This window comes from Cuculus canorus, chromosome 7, assembly GCF_017976375.1.
Source record: "Cuculus canorus isolate bCucCan1 chromosome 7, bCucCan1.pri, whole genome shotgun sequence".
Taxonomy (NCBI): domain Eukaryota; kingdom Metazoa; phylum Chordata; class Aves; order Cuculiformes; family Cuculidae; genus Cuculus; species Cuculus canorus.
The window spans coordinates 36415582-36438555 of NC_071407.1; the positions used below are offsets into that span (position 1 = coordinate 36415582).

The following is a 22974-nucleotide window of genomic DNA, read 5'->3' on the forward strand; positions in this document are numbered from 1 at the left end:
CCTTCTTACATTGAGGATTCCAGAACTGGACACAATATTCCAGGTGAGGTCTCACAAGAGAGGAATAGAGGGGCGGAATCGCCTCCCTCGCCCTGCTGGCTTCAATGAATGCAGTAAAGACCACTGAGGAACACCTTCAACATGATCTCTGTGCCTTGAATGCCCACCTGCCCTCCTGACCGATATAATTCCAGTGTATGAAATGTGGAGTGGGCACAAGAGCATCTTTGATCCTCTTTAATTTCTGATTTGGCTGTGCCATGACTTTTGGCTAAAATGCGCATTTAACACGAGGAATTTTGCTTATGTTAGTAGGTGCCTCTATGTCATCTTTGGTCCATAAGTAGATGATAGTATGTCATTTCCATGCTGATAAAGTATCAGCAGCCAGATCTCATTTGGAAACCAGAATCCAGAGAGATGATGCCTTGGACCAGTCTCTTTCAACCTCGAATTCCACTTACAAGACCAAAATCTGTGAATGTGAGCCTATCACAGCTTCTATGAGTGCAGGTCAGAAGAGCTCATGCTCAGGCTCAGGGGAAGATGCTCTAAATTGAGTAGCTTTGAAGAACACCAAGCAGTAAACCATGTTTGAGTGATCTTCCCAGCACATTTTGCCACAGCACAGGGCAAAAGGTAACACTACAACATGCAGCTGTTCCTGAAGCTGCAAAGATCAATGCGTTCTGACCAAACCTCTGCTCATAAATTCAACAGCGTCTGTTGAACAACAGTGTGTCGTCTTTTACATGAAACCACTGAATTGCCTGGTGTGCGTCCTCAAAGGGGGTCCTGCACTGCCTGGCCCTGGGAGTCCTTCTCCATTGGTCATGGTGTCCTCATCCCAGTGATGAGAGCAGCATGCCCTGCAGCTCACTGCTGCACCCTTGGAGGCACCATGTGTGCCGGTCCAGGTGCCAGTCATCACTGAAATGGTTTAACGAAGAGGGTGTTGGCTGGTAAACCTGCTGGCACTTGAACAAGACCAACTGGTTTGTGTGAAATTTCACAGCTTGTCTTAATCCCTTACACGTGTTTCAAGTTGGAGCTGGCAGCTCCAAGGAGAAGAAGGACAGCGAGAGGGGGTATTGATTCTGCTCTTTGAGGGAGTGCCAAGAGGACAACCTGGGCAGTGTCTCGGGAGGTGACACAGTGTTTAACATGGAAGTTGACCGCTGCTTTCCCAAACCTTTGCCAGAGTTATCACAGGGTGATACGCGTGGCAGCCCTTGCAGACTAAGAATAAGATGGGTGTCTTTCAGTGACTGGGAGAGTGTGACCTGCCTGCCGGGATAACCGATAGGGGAGCAAGTGACAAAGAGCAACGCAAGGACCCAAGCTCACCGGGCATGAACAGGCACTGGAAAGCTGCCCTGGCACCCATCCCACTTCTCTGTGCTGGGCAGAGGGAAAAGGAGAGCAGTGGAGCTAGGAGGATTGGGTCAGGACCACCCTGACCACCCCACCAGCTGGCATTGACAAAAGACTGGTGTTGAGACCGTCCCTCCTGTGACTCCTGTAGTTCTCCCCCTCTTGCCTTCAGAGCCCTTCACAACCCTCTGTGGCTCCCTCAGGGACGTCAAGGTTTTGGCTGGTGTGGCAGCAGCTTGTTTGCTCTCCAAGCTGGCCAGCCAAGACTTGCTCTTCCAGGAGCCCAGGAGCCCTGTGGCAAAAGCCTGATTGATATCCTTTTATTTAGGGATGTGTTTGTCTGTCAGCAGAGAGAAAATCTGCTGACTAAGCAGGTGGTGGAGTCTGGTATGCAGCCTTGTCAGCTTTGATTGCCCTTTCCCACCAAACCAGCATGCAATAAAAGAAGTCTTCCTTTAAAAGAAGGGCCTCAGGAGGCCTCAGGGCGATGATTGACTCACAGCAGTGTGAGCGCCCTAGCGCCATCCCAGTGGTCCCGAGTAAGAGAGAGCGCAGACCAAACTGGGCAGCTGGGAAGGAACTGGGCAGCAGCCTTCAGGGAGCTGGGCAGAGGTCTCTGGTGTGAGGTCCAGCCCTGGGTCAGGGCAGCCACAGCCCGTTCTAGCTGGGATGGGACCATCCGACCACCGGCAGCAGCCAGGTAAAGCCCTGGTGGAAAACAGAATCAGAACATAGAAAAAAAATCACCCACACTGGTAATCAGCGCATGATTGTTGGTCTGTGCGGCGTTTCCCAGCTCCCTGGGCGTCCACCAAGCACATTCCAACGGGAGAAGAGGTGGGGGACAGCACCTGCCCAGGCAAGTCAGGGCATCACCAACTCCTGGCCGAGGTCTCCAGTTCCCCCTGTAGAGACGCTGGCCCTGCGGAAGGATTTGGTGTTTGCTTGCTTCTTTATGTCTCTACACATCCTGGGGTCAGCCACGCACCACTTGTCCCCTCTGCAAAGGTCTCCAGGGGCTGGGACGTGATTTATTTTCATTTAAGCAAGAATTTGGGTCACGGCATTGTTTCAGGCTTTGAAAAGAGAAAGAAAATGTTCAGGTGCAACAAAGAAGACAAAGCAATAAAGGAAAAGCCCTTTGTGCTAATGGCAAAAATACCCGAGTGAAACTGCGTTTTATTGCTTTGGTTCTGCAGAACTGGAAAGAGAAGTTTTAAAAGATATATGATTAAATAGGATGAACTTCAGCCAGAATTTGGTCCACAGAAAGATCCTTAGAGGATTTCTTAAAGATAGAAAAGTAAACAATTGCCTAATCTGATAATCCGATCATCTCATAAAGTTTACAAGTAATTTTTTCAGAAGACACAGAAGTATTTACTGGAAACAGACTGCCTCGAGATGACCTGAAAACCCCAATGAGGGGAAGAGCATTACATCAAAAGACAATTTAACAGAAAGCTTCTCGGAACGAGGCAGGAGCAGAAGCAACTTAGGAGGAAAATGGGGGAGGGTGAGAAGAATTAAATTATGCATTAATTACTTCCATCAATGTAGCTTTGTGATATACCAGGAAACTGTAATGAATGCAAGATCCCCTTGGTAAAAAACTTCCATTAACTTTTCACTTCTGCTTGCTGACTTTGTTCTTCAGAGAAGAAAGGTTTAGGAGAGGACCCAGGAAGAAAGCAGCCGAGACCGAAGCACAGAGCATCGCCACTGTGCCACGGCCATGGTGTGTTCTTGTGTTTGTCACTAGGAGTCCCTCCATGAAGACGTTCATGGAATGCTGCAGGTACTTAAAGCTTACATGGATTGATAGAGCAAGTGGGCAAAGACTTGCAGTATCCATCACGGAGCACTAAATAGTGTCACAGTTGGCTTGGGAAGGTGTGAGTTCACTTGCAGGATGAGTCGTAGAATCATAAAATGGTTTGAGTTGGAAGGGACCTGAAAGATTCCAACCCCTCTGCCATGGGCAGGGACACCTCCCACTGGCTCAGGTGCCCAAGGCCCATCCAACCTGGCCTGGAACACCTCCAGGGATGGGGCAGCCACAGCTTCCCTGGGCAACCTGGGCCAGGGCCTCACCACTCTCATGGTGAAGAACTTCCTCCTCATGTCTAACTCTGCCCCTCTCCAGTTTATAGCCATTACCCCTCATCATATCACCACAAGCCTTTGTAAACAGTACCCCTCCAGCTTTCTTGTAGACCCCTACAAGACTAGCTCTGCTCCGCTGGAGGAATGCTATGAGGATAAGGCGGGCGTTTCAGCCGGCACAAGAGCAGCATCCTACAGTGGTGCAGCATCAGAGGGGAATCACTGTCATTCGCTTCTTCTAAGCAAATTCTAGTAATTAATTCTGTTATCAAAAATAACCCTCAGCAGCATTTAGAAAGACTGTCCTCCATCCAAAATTATTTTCTGTGTTTCCCCCTGCTCTCATCAATCTGCTTTGTCTTTCATGGCTACTTGTAGGTGACGGAGACCTTCCAGGAAATTTTAAAGGAATGGAAACTTGGCAGCACCCCAGTGAATGACTGTTTTGAGTAATATCTCCTTGAAACATTGCTTTGCATCACAGCTCTATTTATCTACCCTATCACATGCTGATCCTTCAGGTGCCCACATCATCAACATGTTCATCAGATTATTATAAAGAGCCTCAGAATTTTGGCTGGCGGAAACAAAGTTATTGTTACAAAATAAATGGTGTTCCTTCAGGCTAAAAGAAAAAGTTGTCAACATACCATGACGTCTGAGACCACCACTTTCTTTGTAAATGCCATGGTTGACTTATCACTCTCCTTGAAGCTGCTGGAGAGGGCTACGGCTTTGCTGATTCACAGGGTGGAGGGGAGCGAGATGAAGATCTGGTGGCCACTCCACACCAGCGGCCACATCAAAGCCCATGTGTGCAGCAAGGGTGAGTGGGGGAGAGCAAGCTGGCCATTATGTCTCAGCCACTCTTTGCCTATCGGGGGGACCGAACTGGCCCCTGGCCACCCCCTCCTGCGTATCAACGCAAGTATGAAGAGTTACACCATGGCCACAGAACAAAGCATCAGAGGTGATCCTCAAAGCAGAAATAGTAATAAGATTTGTGAATACAAATCAATATGTGTTGTACTTGGATGATTTAGGGATGTGAAAACGGTGGGTTTTGTTTGTTAAGACATGGCTTGATGTATCACCCTGGAGTTTTTAGCTGGGCCGAACGATACCCCAGACATTCTCATTCCAGAATGGACTCTAAGAGGATGAGAGGAGCGCATCATAATCAGAGCTCCCTCTCAGCTGGTCTGAGACCCCTACCAGTGTCAACATAACATCACGGGTCCGATCCCTATGAATACCAGAGCGCCTGCAAAAACTTCACCTGCAGCAACTTCATGGAAACATCTAAAAAGACTTCATCACTGAACCCAGACAGGTGGTACAGTCCCTCACAAATCCTTATAGGAAATTAATATTGGTCTGGGCTTATACCCTTGACTTAGAATGTTAACATTATAGACAATAAGCTAACTGCAGTTAGTTTAGTCAGTGCAGTTCTGAGTCCTACTCTGTCCATGTTGGGGTGTGACAATGGTGCAAGAGATGCAGCATGATGCAGCACGTGGGGCTTCCCACTTAGATTCCCACCCATTCAGTTGGTCTATGGACGCGTGTTGAAGTGAAGAACGTGGTGAGACTTCTCAACCACTCGGGGTAAATAAAATGGCCAGATCTGCAGGAGAAACCAAAAATAAGAGAGATTGCAGCCATTCCAAAAGGGACATACTGGGACAAAAGTAAAAATGAAATTTTCAAGTTGATACAGGCTAAAGGGAATTGTAGCCTTTCTCAAAGGAGCTTTCCACACCGTGACAGACCCTCTTCTCTGTCCTGTTCAGGGGAAATGCATGGGAAGACCTGCAATCCATCTTGAGAGCTCTGTACTGGCTGCCGTCAGCCAGGTTGAAGGATAATATCTTTCTGCACTGAAGGTTTTAAAACTTTTCCTATACTACAGTGCAGGAAAAATAGCTATTTTTAAAGAGCAGCTACTCAATATAGCACTGGCAGTTAGAGAGCATCATGGTGCTGCATGGGATGAGCCGGCTTCTCTCTCATGGCAGAAAACAGATGGACCTGCTTAAGACAAGGAATAACAGATCTGTTTTCTTTCGGTCCACCCGCCCTGGTTTGTCTCGAATATTGCTTAAAATAGGAAACATAGTCATCACTGTGTTTAACACTGAAATTCAAGCTAACTCTTCTGTTTCTAACTAAAGGTCGATGTACTAAGTTGGGCTTTAGAGAGGATCGGCATATTTTGTTCCCTGTGGACTCAGGCATCTAACAGTTCAGCCTGTATATTCCAGGTATGTAGGGATCCTGGGATGAAGAAATATCTTCTCACGTGCTTGTCCATGCACAAAAATGCCGCTGTAGTTTTGTTCAGAGTAAATGCCCAGAACCTGGCAATGTTTAACGTAGTTTGTTCCAAACCTATAAAGACACGGATAGGTAGAAGTCTTATTTCTTGAAGTAGACAAATTTCACCTTATGTTGTTGTGAAATGCTGATATCAATAATAATATTCAGCCAAGCGTAGACTGAACCCTCTGTGGTCGACAGCCACTCACACTCCTGGTTTGCTGCATAACTGATGTGCTCTCAGGGTTGATCGTTGCAGCACTGCTCGGTCACGTGTATGCACACTGGGTTTGAGGAAAACACTCTAGTCAGAAAATACACAACACAAAATGAATGACTCGATCTTATTAAGAAAACATCTCAGATAAACTCTAAGACGCAGGCGGTCCGTACATTCCCTAAGCCCCTTTTTTATTTGGATTTTGCACATTGAGTATCAGAATCCCGTGCTGGACTGCCTTCCTTCTAATTGCTTTTCGGGATTTCTTTCTTTCTTGATTCTTCCCTCTTGGCTTCTCAGTTGTTGACAGAAAAAAAATGCATCTCAAATGTGATTAATTACAATTTTGATTGAATTTCAAAACCGCCAGTACTGTGTTGCCTTAAGGAGATGCATTTCTCCTGTGGTTTTTCACCACGGACCTCTTTAGATCTCTTTCTGATCCACAGTGGTAATTTCAAAGGTCAAAGAGTAGCAATAACATCTCTCTAAGATGGCAGTAGTGAATTTTGTGTCCTTAATGAAGCCAGGAATTCTGAGTTACAAGCAGGTCCAGACCCCCAGGTCTCAGGGGACTTGTAGGCACTTTAAAACCAACTACAGGGGAAATGCTACATAGGTTCCATTGTGTCTCAGACACACAGGTCAGTGTGTATTTAGTTTTCATGAAACGACTGAAAACTCAGTTTCCTCATCTGAGTTCTTTGCAAATAAACACAGTTGATAAAAGGGGGAAAAAAGGGGGAGGGAGAGCACCAACCAAAAAAAACCAAATCAAAAACAAAACAGGAAAAAACATGGGGGTAATAAAGAAAAATAGGGAGGAAAAAAAAGGAAGAAGAAAGTAAATAAAGTACCAGTCAGGAACAGCATAAAAGCTTCTCTCCCCACCCCATTCTGCTCTAGTTTAAAAGAAGAACATTTCCATCAAGTCCATTTGGGGGGTCCAATTAGTGACAAATCATCATCATCATCAGTCTTACAAGATGTATCAGCAAAAAAATGTATCAAATGAAAACATCATCTTTAGGGATGCCTCTTCATCATGTCGACAATTTCCTGGTACAAAACCTCAGCTGCATTGAACCCCAGTTGGAAATTCTGGTGGTTTCACTGGGGAGTTGCCTTGTGGTGGACCAGGTTCCTGACCTGGGGGAGCAGGAGGGCAACGTCCCAGGGATCAGCCCGGCAGCCCACTCTGACGCTCCAGGTGGCTGTTGGCACTTTCACGTTCGTCATGTTGCAGAGTGGGGGACCCATCTGAGGGCATGCAAAACAAAGGCTTCACAAAGGAAACAAATTGCTGCAACACTAAAATAGGCACTGTATGAGAGCAATTGCTATTCTTTGGGAATTAAGAAAAAAAATCCCAAACCTTGAAAGCTTTTCTTCTAGAAAGATGAGAAATTTTATCAAAGACACAGTGCAATCTTATGTGCTACAATTTAATGAGTAAATCAAATTGCTAAATTTAATGAGTAAATTTAATTTAAATTAATTAGTAAATTAGTCCTGCCCGGTTAGAAATTCTGGTTCTGATACTACAGACAATTAGATCAACTTTGCTAAGCAGGCAAGATTTTGGCTGCCCTGATCAAATGCTGGTCAATCATCCTAATTCAAGCAGAAGGTTGGACTGGAGAGGTCCCTTCCAAACAGCTCTGCTATGGTTTGGGGTTATACTTCATGCAAGTGCTAGACTTTCCTTCAGCTTTGTAGCAGCAGGAAAGGGGTTGGAAGCAAGTTCTTAAAAATGAGACACATCTGGAAGAGAATCTAGAGAATCTGGTGATTCTCTAGATCAGCACCACCAGAACTCACCATCAGGTCATTTGTTGGCATCTTATCTCCTTACCTGCAATGTAATTTTTCCAGTGAAGAAGCTTGCCGCTTGCTCAGCAATTTGTTTTTTCTTGCTTAAGGACGAAAGAAGCTCTTTTTTTTTCCTATGTCTCTGGTGTTCTTCCTTCTTTGAAGAAAAATTTCCCAAGCTCCCAAGGGACGTAGAGTTAACTGCTCACCAGTCACCTTGTGACTTTAGGTCTGGGTGGCAGAAGGGTTTAGCACCTTGTCTTCCAGCATGTTGGACGATTTACAACCAGCATGGAGACTTCAGCTTTAGAGGTTTCAGACAGTAACTGTCATTAACGTTGCTTATCTCTGTCAGATTATGGACTCTAACAAAGCCACTGGATAAGATGAAAGCACATATTACTTTATTCCATTTAGAAGGTATTTATGAAGCAGAATTTAGCATAGAATCATAGAATCATTAGGTTGGAAAAGACCTTTGAGATCTTCAAGTCCAACTATACCTGCCCAGTACTAAATCATGTCCTCAAACACCTCATCTACCCACCATTTAAACACCTCCAGGGACAGTGACACAAGCACCTCAGTGGGCAGCCCTTCCTGTGCTTGAGAATCCTGTTGGTGAACAAAATTTTTCCTAATGTCCAAGCCAAACCTCCCCTGACGCAACTTAAGGCCATTCCCTGTCATCCTTTCACCTATCACTTGAGAAGAGACCAACACCCACCTCTCTGCACCCTCCTTTTAGATAGTTGTAGACAGTGATAAGGTCTCCCCTCAGCCTCCTTTTCTCCAGACTAAACAACCCCAGTTCCCTCAGCCGCTCCTCATAAGATTTGTTCTCCAGCCCCTTCCCAGCTTCATTGCTCTTCTCTGGACACGCTCCAGGACCTCAATGTCTTCCTTGTACTGAGGGGCCCAAAACTGAACATAGGATTCCAGGTGCAGTCTCACCAGTGCCGAGTACAGGGGCAGAATCACTTCCCTGTCCTGCTGGCCATGCTGTTTCCGATAAAAAAACCAAACCTGTTGTTCCAAGTGGAGGTCCTGCTGATATGCTGTTTACATGCCCAGTTGGTAAAGAGCGGATAATAGATCCAGAGGAACTGCACCAGCCAAATATGAGCAAACCCAAATGGGAAAAGAATGTGTAAGTGAAAAGGAAGACCATGCCCACTTGAAGCAGCTTACCCGCTTAGAGCAAAGACCATCAGATATACTCCCCTGAATTATAAGGTCTGAGGGAATCATAGAATCATAGAATCATTAGCTTGGAAAAGACCTTTGAGACCATCAACTCCAACTGTACCTGTCCACTACTAAACCATGTCCCCAAGCACCTCATCTATCTGCCTTTTAAACACATCCAGGGATGGGGAATTAAGTACCTCCCTGTGCAGCCTCTGCCAGGGCTTGAGAACTCTTTCAGTGAAGAATTTTTTCCTGATGTCCAATCTGAACCTTCCCTGGCGCAACTTGAGGCCATTCCCTCTTGTCCTGTCACCAGCTTTGTATCATCCCCTTTACCAGCTTCGTTGTCCTTCTCTGGACACACTACAGGACCTCCATGTCTTTCTTATAGTGAGTGTAGCGACTTTCTTATAGTGAGTACAGTGCTTTGAACTCCTTGCAGCAGATCCAGAGGAAATCATAGTTCTGTGAGGGCGCAATCAGAGGAAGCTCTAAAGTTGGTTTTCATCATCGAACGGGCAAGATTTTTCAGGTGTATCTCACATGCCTGCCATAGGCCCACTACGATTAATTACTGTCATTAATTTAGATAAATCATCACTTATTATGTTTATATGGTTTATGGTTAACATCAGGATGGGAGAGAGTCAAAATGTTTTAGAAAATGGGATTAGAATTCAAGATATTCTTTGCTGACCGAAGAATTAGCCTGAAATGACATGATCAAAGATGTGTTGGTTGGAAGGAGCCTCTGAACATCTCTTGTCTAACTGGAGCAGGAACATCAGCAACACAAGGCCATGGTGCCCATGGCTTAACCCCACCAGGACCTGAACACCCTGCCCCCCAGATGGAGACCTGTCCCAGGGCTGATGCCCATTCCAGAGGAAGAAGGATTCTCCTCCTCCAACCTGACTGATCCCTGTAATTTGTGCTCATTGCTCCTAGTTTTGCTCTTTGTCACTCACTACTCATCAGATAAGCTGAAGTCCAGTAGAGAATCTTATAAAAATTATACGTAGAAAAGAAACACGGGTGGACACACACAGGATGAGGACTAACACCACTGAGCAACAGCACCTCAGAAAATGGGGTGTGTGCTCTTGCTACCAAACCCACTAAGTTGTTTTGGGGTCTTTGAGGAGGAATGCCATGCAACGAAGAAGATCTGCATACGTACAGCCAATGATGCACCCTCAAAGAAGACGCATGAACCTGTGAGGGTCCAGGAAAGACCGAGAGCATTTGTATCCATGATCTACAAAGAAATGTGCAAACAGCTGGGTGCATTTTGCCTAGGGAAGAAAGAATGAAGGCATCATAGAATCAGAATCATCGAATCATCCAGTTTCAACTCCCCTGCCATAGGCAGGGACACCTCCCACTGGATCAGGTGCCCAAGGCCCATCCAACCTGGCCTGGAACCCCTACAGGGGTGGGGCAGCCACAGCTTCCCTGGGCAACCTGGGCCAGGGCCTCACCACCCTCATTGTGGAGAACATCCACCAGGAGATGACAACCAGCAGCTTCTAGGGATGTCTTTCTTGGCCTGATAATGCTGCTTCTTGGGATTACTCTCTACAACTACCTGAAAGGAGGTTGTGGAGAGGAGGGAGCTGGGCTCTTCTCCCAAGTGACAGGGGACAGGACAAGAGGGAATGGCCTGAAGCTCCGTCAGGGGAGGTTCAGGTTGGATATCAGAAAAAAATTCTTCACAGAAAGAGTCATTGGGCACTGGAACAGCTGCCCAGGGAGGGGGTCGAGTCGCCTTCCCTGGAGGTGTTTAAGGAACGGGTGGATGAAGTGCTGAGGGACATGGTTTAGGGAGTGTTAGGAATGGTTGGACTCAATGATCCAATGGGTCCTTTCCAATCTTGTGATTCTGTGATTCTGTGATTCTTGAAGCTCACAGGCAGGAGCTGAAGGACTTTCACTCTATCTGTAGTTATAATCATGGCAGAGGATCCCTTCTCACCTTTAACTCACTGCCAACAGTTTGTCCTGTAGCCACAACCCAGGAAAACAAGTTCCCATCCTGCCAGCCTCGAGAGTGAGCAACTGAAGGAAGTATTTGGGTTACTATTCTTTCTTACCAGCTGCAGAGGTGAGAGGAGAAGTTCCATAGAACTGCTGATAGGATCACTGTGGTGTGGAGAACACCAAAACCTGACACTTGGGCATAGGTTGGTGTAAAGCGCCTTACATGGAGCTCCATCCAACTAAGGGGCAGGGCTTCCGTGCTGAGCGTTTTGGTGGTACTTGTGGCAGCCTCAAGGCAGAAGTGATTTAATAGGCACTTCTTGGAGAAAGCTTGGAGCCCATGTCTCCCCTTCCCATGGGAGTTGGGGGGCAGCTGGGGAGGAGAAGGGATGTTCGGTCCTGCACCCTCCAATATTTAAGAGTTTAGAGCTGTGAATTCAGCTCTAGTGGGAGATTTTATCTTCTTGGCACTGTTCCCCTGGGAAGAAGCATCAGGAGGTTATAGCCCCCTCCTCAGCACCTCCTACAGAGAGCACCAGATTGGCACCTTGCTCTGTACTGTGCCTGTTGTGGATCCCCTCCAACACCCTCTGGGGGGTTGTCTGGGTTCCCACTGCCCACTTCTTTTGGAAGACAGTTCAGTAGAGTTTCTTAAAAGTGCATTTTCTTGCTGACCTGTGGCCTGGTAAAAGCCTGTAGGAAGGTCATCATAGAAGAGTACTAAGACAGTCGAAGAATTGTAGCCAGAAGAGAAACATGAAGAATTAAGGCAGAAATTTTGGCAGTAATTTTATAGACTATATCATTATTAAACTTTAGGAGTGAAAGCACGTCAACCAGAACAGCACATTGCAATGGGTAAAGCTCTGTGCTCACTGGAGGATTTGCCGTGTAGACCGGTAGCAAAGAAAGCAAGGGTGTTGCAAGAAAGGGTAGCATGAGTTGGGTGGGAACTCTTTGATGTATGACATGTTTCAGCTTCGGGGCCAAACAGATACCTGAAGTACGTGATGGTGGCAGCAGCCCCGGGTGAGGGCTGGGCGTGATAAGGCTCTGATCAGTAGAGGTGGAGTTGCAGCCTTACTGGAAAGCACCCGGGAGGCATGGCAGATGCCAAACTGATCTCGAGCCAACAGTGAGCCCTCACTGCAAAGATGAAGAACCACAATCTGGGCTGCAGGAGTAGATGTGGCCAAGTGGTGTCAAGTTGTTATCACCCCGGCTGTTTGGTGCAAGGGAGGCCACATGTTAGGTCCAGCTTTGGTCTGCCTGGTACAAGGGATGCAGAGACACTGGTAAGGCCCTGTAGAGGCTTACAAAGCAGCAGTGACCCTACAAGAGAAGGTGGAGGAAGCTGAGGTTGTTGTGTCTGGCCATGGGGAGGCTGAGAGCGGTCTGAGAGCAGGTTATGACTTCGTCGAGGGCAAAAGGTGACAGAACCAAACGCCTCTCTGTAGTGGCAGATGATACAATAAAGGAAAACGTTGTTTTGCTTTTTGATGTTGACGCTAGACCTGTGGAAATGCATCTTTCTCTGGAAAGCAGGGCGTAGCCCTGAGACTGTCACCATAGTGCTGTGGTATATCTATCACGGATGATTTCCAAAACCTGACTACTCAGAGCTAGGGCCAATCTGATCCAGTACTGGGAATAGTCTTGGGTTTTTTTGTGGAACAGGTGATAAAGATCTCTAGAGATCCTTTCCCACCAACACTTCTTTGGTTCCAGGAATGAAGTGTGCTTGTCACCCTAAGTCTATTGAACTTTTTCATAGAATCACAGAATCACCAGGTTAGAAAGGACCCACTGGATCATCGAGTCCAACCATGTCCCTCAGCACTTCATCAACACGTTCCTTAAACACCTCCAGGGAAGGTGACTCGACCCCATCGAGTTTAGGGGTTGTTGACCCCATCTTGTTTAGGCTGGGCCTTCTGCTGACAGACACCATACCCACTCAGTCCCAAGTTTCAAGTTTCTGATACAAGTTTCTTGTATCAGAAACAGTGTGACCAGCAGGTCCAGGGAGGTTATTCTCCCTCTGTACTCAGCACTGGTGAGACCGCACCTTGAATACTGTGTTCAGTTCTGGGCCCCTCACCACAAGAAGGATGTTGAGGCTCTGGAGTGTGTCCAGAGAAGAGCAACGAAGCTGGTGAGGGGCTGGAGAACAAGTCTTATGAGGAGCGGCTGAGAGAGCTGGGGTTGTTTAGCCTGGAGAAGAGGAGGCTGAGGGGAGACCTTATTGCTCTCTACAACTACCTGAAAGGAGGTTGTGGAGAGGAGGGAGCTGGGCTCTTCTCCCAAGTGACAGGGGACAGGACAAGAGGGAATGGCCTGAAGCTCCGTCAGGGGAGGGTCAGGCTGGATATCAGAAAAAAATTCTTCATGGAAAGAGTCATTGGGCACTGGAACAGCTGCCCAGGGAGGGGGTTGAGTCGCCTTCCCTGGAGGTGTTTAAGGAACGGCTGGATGAAGTGCTTAGGGACATGGTTTAAGGGAGTGTTAGGAATGGTTGGACTCGATGATCCAATGGGTCCTTTCCAACCTGGTGATTCTATGATTCCATGACTCTATGATCTTCTTGTCACCCAGAGTCCTTGAGATGAACCACTCGGATATGGCTACACCTTAACACTCTGGGTGGGATTGATTTCATCGCCTCTGGACATGCAATGAAGTTCCAGGAATTAAGTGTCACTTTGGGGGAAAATATGAATATGAAAACACCTCTGGGTATATAAAGTTCTCTGAAATCGCTGAGGACGAATCCCGGGTCTTCTCCAGCGCCGTATAAACTGTACCTGGCTTAATAGTTAAACTATTAAGTGTAAGTTTCTTTGTTTCAGGGGTGTGTGTGTGTGTGTGCAGGGTGTGTGTCTGTGTGGGGCGTGTGTGAATGGTAAACTGTGCTCAGGTTGTGTTTCTAGGGGTGTGTGTGCAGGGGGTGTATCTGTGTGAGGGCTTATGTGTGTGCCGGGTGTGTGTGCACCATGTGTCTGTGCAGGGCTGGGTGTACGCACTGTGTGTGCGTGCAAGAGTGGAGGTGTGTGTGCAAGGTTGTGCATCAGTTTAGGGGTGTGTGTGCAAGCGGTGTGTGTTCAGGGTGTGTGTGCAGGGCTAAGCGTGCACAGGGAGTGTGTGCAGGGTGGGCATTACATGCCTGTTTACACGGGGTGTGAATGGAGGGGGGTGTGCAAGGTGTGTGTGTGTGCCTGTGCACGATTAAGTGTGTGCAGCGTGTGTGTGCACAGTTAAGTGTGCACAGTGCGTTTGCAGGGGTGTGCATGTGCAGGTTGATGTGTTTGCAGTGCATGTGTGCAGGGCTGTGTGTTTGTTCAGGGGTGCGTGTGTGCAAGGTGTGTGCATTCAGGGTGTGTGTGTAAAAGTAAGCATGCACAGTGTGTGTGTAGGGGTGTGCATGTGCAGGGTCGTGCGTGTGCAGGGCTCTGTGCTTGTTTAGGGGTGTGTGTGTGCCAGGTGGGTTAAGCGTGCACAGGGGCTGTGTGTACGCAGGGTGTGCGTGTGCAGCACTGTGTGCCTCTATAGGGGAGTATGAATGGACGGAGTGTGTGTAAGGTGTGTGCATTCAGGGTGTGTGTGCCCCTGCACAATTAAGTGTGTGCAGCATGTGTGTGCACAGTTAAGCGTGCACAGTGCGTTTGCAGGGGTGTGCGTGTGCAGGTTGATGTTTCCAGTGCGTGCGTGCAAGGTGTGCGCATTCGGGGTGTGCGTGTGCACCACTAACTGTGCACAGGGTGTGCAGGTGCGTGTGCACAGAGGCGTGTCTGGGGTGTGTGTGTGAGGTGTATGTGCACAATGAAGTGCGTGCAGTGCGTGTGCCCCGTTACGCACGCACAGGCTGTGTGTGCAGGGCTGTGCGGGTGCAGCGGTACCTTCCCGCCCGGGGGTGCGTGCGCAGTGCGTACGCTCAGGCGGTGTCACCGCACGGTTCACCCCGCCCCGGCCGCGCGTGCGCAGTGCGGGGGGGGGGGGCAGTGCTGCCCGTACCCGGCGATGGGGCGGGTGCTGGTGGTGGGCGCGGGGCTAACGGGCGGCGCGTGCGCGGCGCTGCTGCGGGGGGCGGCGCGCGCCCGCCTCGCCGTCTGGGACAAGGCGAGAGGCGCAGGTGCGCGGGGCCGCGCTTGGGGGGCGCGCTTGGGGGGCACGGAGCGCGGGGAGGGCGGGGCCTGAGGGGGTTACGAGTGGGCGGGGCTTAGGGCGTGGAGCGAGGATGGGCGGGGCTTGAGGTGGGGCGTGGGCGGGGCTTGAGGCTTTGACTGCGGGTGGGCGAGACCTGGGTTTGGCGCGCGGGTGGGCGGGGCTTGGGGTGTGGCGCGCGGGTGGGCGGGGCTTGGGGTTTGACTGCGGATGGGCGGGGCTTAGGGCTTTGCAGCGTGTCTGGGCGGGGCTTGGCGTGTACGAGGTGGGCGGGGTTTTGGTGCAAGCGTACGGGTTTGGGTACGGGTGGGCGGGGCTCGAGGTTTGGAGTGCGGGTGGGCGGGGCTTTTGGGGCTGTTGGGCGGGGCTTTCGAAAACAGATGGGCGGGGCTTAGGGCTTGGGGCGTGGGCTTAGGGTGTAAGAAGTAGGCGGGGCTTCGAGGCTTGGAGGGCATGTGGGCGGGTCTTGGGGTTTGGGGTGCGGGTGGGCGGGACCGGGGGGGACTGGTGGTCTGGTGGGCGGGGCTTGAGGGCTTGGCGCGCAGGTATGTGGGGTGGGTGGCGGAGGGGTGTGGGAGGGGCGGGGCGCGAGGGGCGGGGCCTGACCCTCGGGCTGCAGGGGGCCGCATGAGCACGAGCCGCCGCGCCGCGAGCGCCGCCGACCTGGGCGCGCAGTTCGTGACCATCGAGGCGCTCCGCGCGGGGCCCCGCAGCAGGTGAGAGCCGCGACCGCAGCGCGGAAACCAGCCGTGTCCTGGCCTTCATCGAAAGCAGCGGGGCCGGGCGGGTAGTCCTGCCCCTCTGCGCCTCCCTTGAGAGGCCCCGCCTGTAGCGTTGATTCCCAGCCCGGAGTTCCCGAGCCCCCTGGGTTTGCACCACCCCGCACCTCAGTGGGAGGCTGGGTGCGGCTGGGCAAGGATTCCGGAATAATAATAACGGATGGAGAATCCTTATGAAGCAGGTGTTCCTTATTATCAGCAGCGCTGGATGCGTGGGGGATCGATCCTCCACAGACACGCCTGCCAGGCGAGAGAGCTGTGCATCCTTCATATTACAGACCTGTGCGTGTTTGTTTCATCACCCGAAAAGGTATTAGAATCATAGAATAGTTTGGGTTGGAAGGGACCTTAAAGCCCATCCAGTTCCAACCCTCTGCCATGGGCAGGGGCACCTCCCACTGGATCAGGTGCCCAAGGCCCATCCAACCTGGCCTGGAACACCTCCAGGGATGGGGCAGCCACAGCTTCCCTGGGCAACCTGGGACAGGGCCTCACCGCCCTCATGGGGAAGAAATTCTTCCTGATGTCCAGGATCAGAGCTTATGGCTTCATTTCCAGGCACTCCAGGTGCGCAAAGTGGTTCCAAACCCTGGAAGGCAGCCAGCCCCGTTGGACAAAGCTCCTGGTTCCTAAACCACCTCTTTGCTTTTAGCTGTAAGAAATGCAAATGTTACTGGTGAGGCATAGATAGAGAACACAGAAATCCTGCTGTGCTGCTGCTTGCTACCTGTGCAGCTCTCTTCCCACTCGGCCAGTGAAGCCTGGGGGTCACAGCATGCCTGACTGCAGCCTGTCATCCACTGGATGCTGGGAATTCACAGACTGTTTCTAAGGGATCTGGAAAAGCTCATCACAGGGTCCAGCTTTGCGTGTGCTGCATAGCAATCCACAGAGGTGTGGGCTCAGAGACTGAGTCCTCACCTACATTCGAACATGCCAACTCCTTGCTCCTCCTCACGATCACAGTCAATTCCAACCTGGTATGGAAGGTGCTCCAGCCCTCACATCATCTTTGTAGCCTCCTCTGTACCCATTCCAACAGCTCTATCTCCTTCTTATGTTGAGGATTCCGGAACCGGACTTTAATTGTGAGAAATAACTACAGCTGCTGTTGCTTTTCCTGCAGTGTGTTTTCATGTGTGTGTTCTTCGCTTCCTTTAAGCTTCTACGAGGAACTTCTGTCTCATGGCATCTTGAAACCGCTGACTGCACCCGTTGAAGGAATGATCATGAAAGAAGGCTCGTGCAATTACGTGGCGCCCCAGGGCATCTCCTCGATTGTCAAGTATTACTTAAATCAGTCGGGTAATTTTTAGATGCCTTTATATGAAATGAAAGGCTTTAATTACTGTGTTTTTCATGGCATTCTTGGACTATCTTTCAGTTTAAATCTACAGTGAGAATTTTCAAGTTTCTTGTTTGTTTATTTATGTCTCAAAATTGTTTAGATGGATAAGCGTGTCTGCAAGCTCTGTAAGTTTCCAGGTCCTGCAAGTGCTTCGCCAACTTCAGCTGCACTGCTGGCATGTAAAAAAACTCTATACTAGTATAGTGCCTGTAGGATCAGGATCAAGCTTATATTTACATCATTGGCTTTAGCATATGAAAGTCAGACTTAACACAGTTGGGACAGAGATAACTTAGTGCAGCTGAGACCATGATTGAGAAAAGGCTTGAGATGTAGCTTGAATGAAGTGAGTGTTGGGGTGTTTTTTCGTGAACGTGTACTTAAGTTGACTGCTCTTTAACCAGGCAGCAGGGAATGTAGTGGGGAGCTCTGTCCTGTGTTCTCTAGAAATGAATGCTTCTGCAGTACCTGAGCCTACTCTGTTGGAAGTCATGGAATCATAGAATGCTTTGAGTTGGAAGGGACCTTAAAAATTATCCAGTTCCAAACCTCCTGTGTTGGCAGGGACACCTCCCACTGGATCAAGGCTGCCCAAGGCCCATCCAACCTGGCCTGGAACACCCCCAGGGATGGGGCAGCCACAACTGCCCTGGGCAACCTGGGCCAGGGCCTCACCACCCTCATTGTGAAGAAATTCCTCCTTATATCTGGTCTAAATCTAGTCCTTCAGGAAAGGCTGAAGGAGATCATCTGCTAGTTTAAACTGTGTCACTGCTGCGTTGGGTATAATGTGGCAGAACCTCTTGCACAGTCGGACTAATTTAACTCTGGATTGAAATACGTTAACTTTATGCGAAGTCAAGCTTTGCTACTCCATGTGATTGGGTTTGTCTTTTTTTTTTTAATTAGCTGGTTTTTTTTAGACCCTAATCTTGCAAATCGTTAGCTATGTTCCTGTCTTGCGATGTATGAGAGGTGTTAACAGGGGCAAGGCTCTCCTTTTTCAGCTGCTGGGGTTGTGCTTTGATTGCTTGCCGTGTGCTGCCTCCTGCGCTGGTCAGATTTCACTCTGCATTGGTTCAATGACTAAATCCACAGTACACTAACCTGACAAAGAGAGCGCCTGGTAGTTTTCCATCTGCTTACTGAGCAGAGTCCTGTCAGAGAGGAGTCAGTTGAATACTAGTCCTGGTGCAGGGAAGTGATGATGATATCCTTTCAACTGATGAGCTTCCCCTCTTCTAATGTCATATGATGGCTCTTGAATTGATTCAGCCTGATTTGTGAAATTTTGCCCTAAGACTCTGCGCTTTACTATTTACAAGTCATCCAATTGCTGAAGAAAACCAGTCTGCATTTTCTTGGTGGAATTCACTGCTACATGAATTTAATAATTTCTTTTTCTAAGCAGGTGCGGATGTCTTCTATGAACACCACGTAACTCACATCTCTCTCAAGGATGGGAAATGGGAAGTCTCCAGAGAAACAGGACCACCGGAAGTGTTTGATATAGTTATTCTCACAATCCCTGTTCCACAAATTCTTCAGCTGCAAGGTGACATTGTAAACAGTAAGTTAATACCTCAAAACCATGGGGATCTTGCCTAAAATGGCACTTGAGCATCTTGTATAGCAAAGAAACAGTCAACAATAAGAGCTATCTCTTAATTTCTACCGTAACAGAGTGAATCCGAGGATGATGGGAGATGGGTAATTTTGAGGCCGTATGTGTGGTACATGAGTGGTAAAACCTCGATAATTTTATTTTTTCCATGAGTCGGTTGTTCATCTGATCTTTATTTTTTTGGAGACTTCTAAAAGAGTACTAATCTTTCTGTAGCTTCAAAATAGTTATCGAACGAGATTCTTGAGTGGTCCGCACATGGTGGTCTCAGTGTTACTAACTCTGTCAACGTGTCTTGCTGATTTTCAGTGCTGCCCTGAGTATGTTTGCAGTAGGGATGACCCAAAGAGTAAGACTGGCATAACATTTGTGCTGTGGGTAAAATCCCCAGGGCGTTTCAGAATGCCTAAAACCATATGAGTTGTGGGGGCAGAAGAAGCCCAGATTGCAATTCTTGTCTGTGGTTTGTAAGATGAAAGCTTCTCAGACTCTCTGGCTTGTTTGCTTTTTCTGGCTGCCTCCTGGAGGTTGTATTCCCTCAAAATGAGTAAATTTTGTTTATCCTTTGGCGGTGGATGTGTTGTGCTGCCGTGGAGGCTTAGAAAGGGCAGCTTGGTGCTAAGAAGTGTAAGTTCGGGTCTCGACAGGTTTCCTAGCTTAGGCAGGTGGTCTGAGGCTTCTGAGGCCAGCCTGTCTCTGGGGTCAAGCTGATGAATCCCGCTCACCCATGCTGTGCTCCATGCACAGTCAGCGTCCACCCACAGTGGGCTGCCAGCGGCGTTCTTTCTGGGAGGGCTCATTAGCTGAGGTGCTGCTGAGACTGTGGGCAGATTTGGTCTATTTACCGTGATACTTGGTCCTTGCAGAGCAGCCACGGTGAGGATTTGGAGGGCAGAGATCTTGATACAGCTGTGCAGGATATGTCTCTGAGGGCTAATGCTGAGCAGAAGCCAAGAAGCCCAGCCAGGCCTGTGCTGACTCTGGCAGAGCCATTTGAGGTGTGTAGGGCTGTGGATTTATCACCTCAGCTGCGGTGTTGTACCAAAGACTTGCTGCATCTGGCTAATAACCGATCAGTGAACTCAGCATGCTGGCAGCAGCGCAGGGGCATCCGTGTGGCTCACGTCAGTTCTGGCCAGGCAGGGCTTGTTACCTCTCTGCTGCCAGCTCCTGAATGAGACACTTGAAAATTTGTGGTTTTTCTGCTCTCTGGTGTGTAGAAAATCCTGTCAGTGCTTTAAAGATGAAGGGAACGTCAATGCTTGCCTCCTTGTGCTCTGCTGTATCCTGGATTTTAACATATTTAAATGTGTGAGCATGGTTTGAAAGGTTTCTGTCTGTTAAAAGATACCAGAGAATAGGTGGACGTGGTTAGAGTGCCAGAGTCAATCTGATGTCACTTCATAAGAATCGGGAATGGAATGAGGGAAAAGAAGTGGCGGGGGCAGGGGGTGCGGAGAAGGGTGGATGGCAGCTGTACTCTGAAGTATAGCACGGCATCTTACAGTAGCAAAGGGAAAATTGTCTGATCACGGTAAGGAGGTATTTTCATTACATCCTCTTATTGCTACCTTTGTGCCTATACAGATAAAGATCCTGTAAGAACAGGACTGCTGTTCGTTGTTTTGTAAGTTCTTTTATTTCTCCTGTCCCTTCATCATGGAAAGTAATGGTGTCCCCACTGAATTTTGTTGGTTAGCGAGACATCGTTTCTGTTTCTGTTAGACGTATTATAACAATGTAACATGGAATATTGCTTGGTCCTGGCTGACTCTCAAGCTACTTCAGTTTGGTTAGCTCCTCTCACAGCAGGTGGGAAATCTCAACAGCCCAAACTCTACCAGCCCGTGGGGACCAACATAACGAGGTGGTTATCTGATTGCTCAGTGGTCTCATTATGGCGTTAAATGACCGTGGGGTGAGTCTGGCCCTTCATGTCATTTCTAACAGTGGTCAGTGATGAATGTCCTGGGAACAGAAGAGAAGGAACTAGCGTATAGTACTGTTTCCTCAGACTTCCCCATGTTCTTCTAGACTGTGTCTCAAGGCCTTCCTCAATCTGTGTTGATGTCTTTGCAAATTGTTATTCCTGGGTTAATTAAATCTTTCCATGTCCGAAGCGTGGGCAGGTCCCCTTCAGAAGATGTAGTTAAGGTGAATGGTTCATTTCACTTGCTCTTGGGAGTGCTGGAACTGTTAGATGCTTTCCGCAACATCCTTTTCTTAATCTTCTCTATAACTGCAACATTAACTTTTCTCTGAGGGAATATGGCAAGATTTGTCTCTTCCTCCCCTTTTCCCCATTTCTCTTCTTCTCTCTGCCTGTACCCTGTGCAAGATTAGTTTCCGGATTTCCAACCAGTTGTTAATTCTTCGTCAAGGGTGACAGGGCCGACTCCACATACCCTGGAGTTCTGAGCATTGGAGCTATTGGCTTTTTTACTGCTGTTTCCTTAAGCTAAGAAGTGAGAAGAAAATAGGTGAGAATATAAGGAAGGTGTTTCAGAGCCTGAAGAAGCTGTAGATTATGGATCCTTTTTTGACTTAGAGAGTCAGGATACATCACTTGGTTGGACTCGATGATCCAGTGGGTCCTTTCCAACCTGGTGATTCTGTGATCACTGTCTCTAAATCTCAACTTTATATTGATTGCATGTTAAAGAGCTGAGTGTCGTTGACAGGGGTTTCCTCTATCCACCTCTCTGGGGGGTTTAAGATGAAATTTCATGTTGAGCTCAAGTCAGTTAATTGTGGACACCTGCTGAAAGGAATAGTCATCTTCTCCTCAGGCTAACACTGTCCTTCTTTTGCCTCCTCCATCAGCACTAGTGAGTGGGTCCTGTGCCAGGAGTCAGATCTGCTCCCTGTTTTGACCCAAAATTGACCCCGATGGTGCAAATGAACACGTTGGTTTTCGCTTGGCTGTGCAAGCTGATCTGACTTGTTGAGTGACTGCCCGGTCGCTGGTGTTGGCCTGCACGTATGCCAAGGCTGCTTCCTTACCAGTAAAGCAGTTCGGTCACCTGCGTGCTCTGGTCTTCCAAATCCAGAGACAAAATTTGCTGAGTCTAACAGAAAAGATATTTGTGCATTCTCAGTATAGAAACTAGCAATTCCAGCTGCTCCTGGAAGGGGAGGTTCCTTCTCCTTGTTGCAAACTTCCCCTTCCCTGTCTCTTGGGGTAGAAGTAATGGTTTTGCTGCTGTGCTGCAGCTGAAATAAAGGGGACACAGTGTTGGAGGAAGGGGAGGGCTTTCTCCTCGCAGCAGCAGCCTTCTCAGAGGTCCCGTGCGACTACTCTGAGGCTGCAGGCAAGGGGCTTAAAGCGAAGGGAGACAGGATTTGGAAGTACAGCTACCTTAATTGCTGCCCTGGAAGGCCTTTATTGTACAGAAGACAGACACTGAAGCTAAATGAAAGAGGTGTCTTGGTGCCTTGTTAATATTAACCCTACTCGCGTTGCAGTGTGTGATGAGCACTGTCAGTGGAGCAAGCTTTGTCCGTTTCCCCAGTGGCCCTTGGTTTGACTGTAACTAGCCTTTACTGCATCCTATCCTTTGCTTCAGAAAACTGCTTCAACGGTTTCTTAATTAGAGGCAGCTGGTTTAAAGATCTTCCATATCCTCCATAATTTTCCTTCATCACTTTCCATCTGAGGTTACTCTCTGAGATGCCTTTTCGTATCAGTTTTGCTGCACGCTAGAGGCTGAACTGCCAACTGTGTACCTATGCTAGGTTCCATTTTAGCCACTTAAGTATAATTGGATCTATCAGTTCAAAGCCCAGTGAAGTTTTAAATGGATTTTGATGACAGATTGTTATTAAGGTATAGATAAAGGCTGTAAAATAAGTGAAAGTGCAAAAGAACAGCTGTGGAGAAAAACCTGAGCTGGAGAGTTCAAATGACTATTCGGAAGTGGTAGTTCACCCCTTGCAGGAATTCTCCGTTTTCCTGTTTAAGCCTCAAGACTGACTCTGTCACATCGATGCTTTCCCCTTGCTTGAGAATATTTAATGGTGTGAGTATTGTATTTTTAAGCAGTGGTTCCGCGGGTGA

At 48.5% G+C, this 22974-nt stretch overlaps 1 protein-coding gene across 1 annotated transcript in view; it reads left to right on the forward strand.

Moving 5' to 3' along the window:
* The first annotated feature begins 15007 nt into the window (after positions 1 to 15007).
* Positions 15008 to 22974, forward strand: part of RNLS (renalase, FAD dependent amine oxidase) — an 80519-nt gene continuing 72552 nt past the window's right edge. The window contains exons 1-4 of the mRNA XM_054071831.1: positions 15008 to 15134; positions 15786 to 15882; positions 17108 to 17250; positions 18705 to 18863. Coding sequence (XP_053927806.1) covers positions 15023 to 15134; positions 15786 to 15882; positions 17108 to 17250; positions 18705 to 18863 — 511 coding nt within the window. The 5' untranslated portion in view covers positions 15008 to 15022. The remainder of the gene's footprint in view (positions 15135 to 15785; positions 15883 to 17107; positions 17251 to 18704; positions 18864 to 22974) is intronic.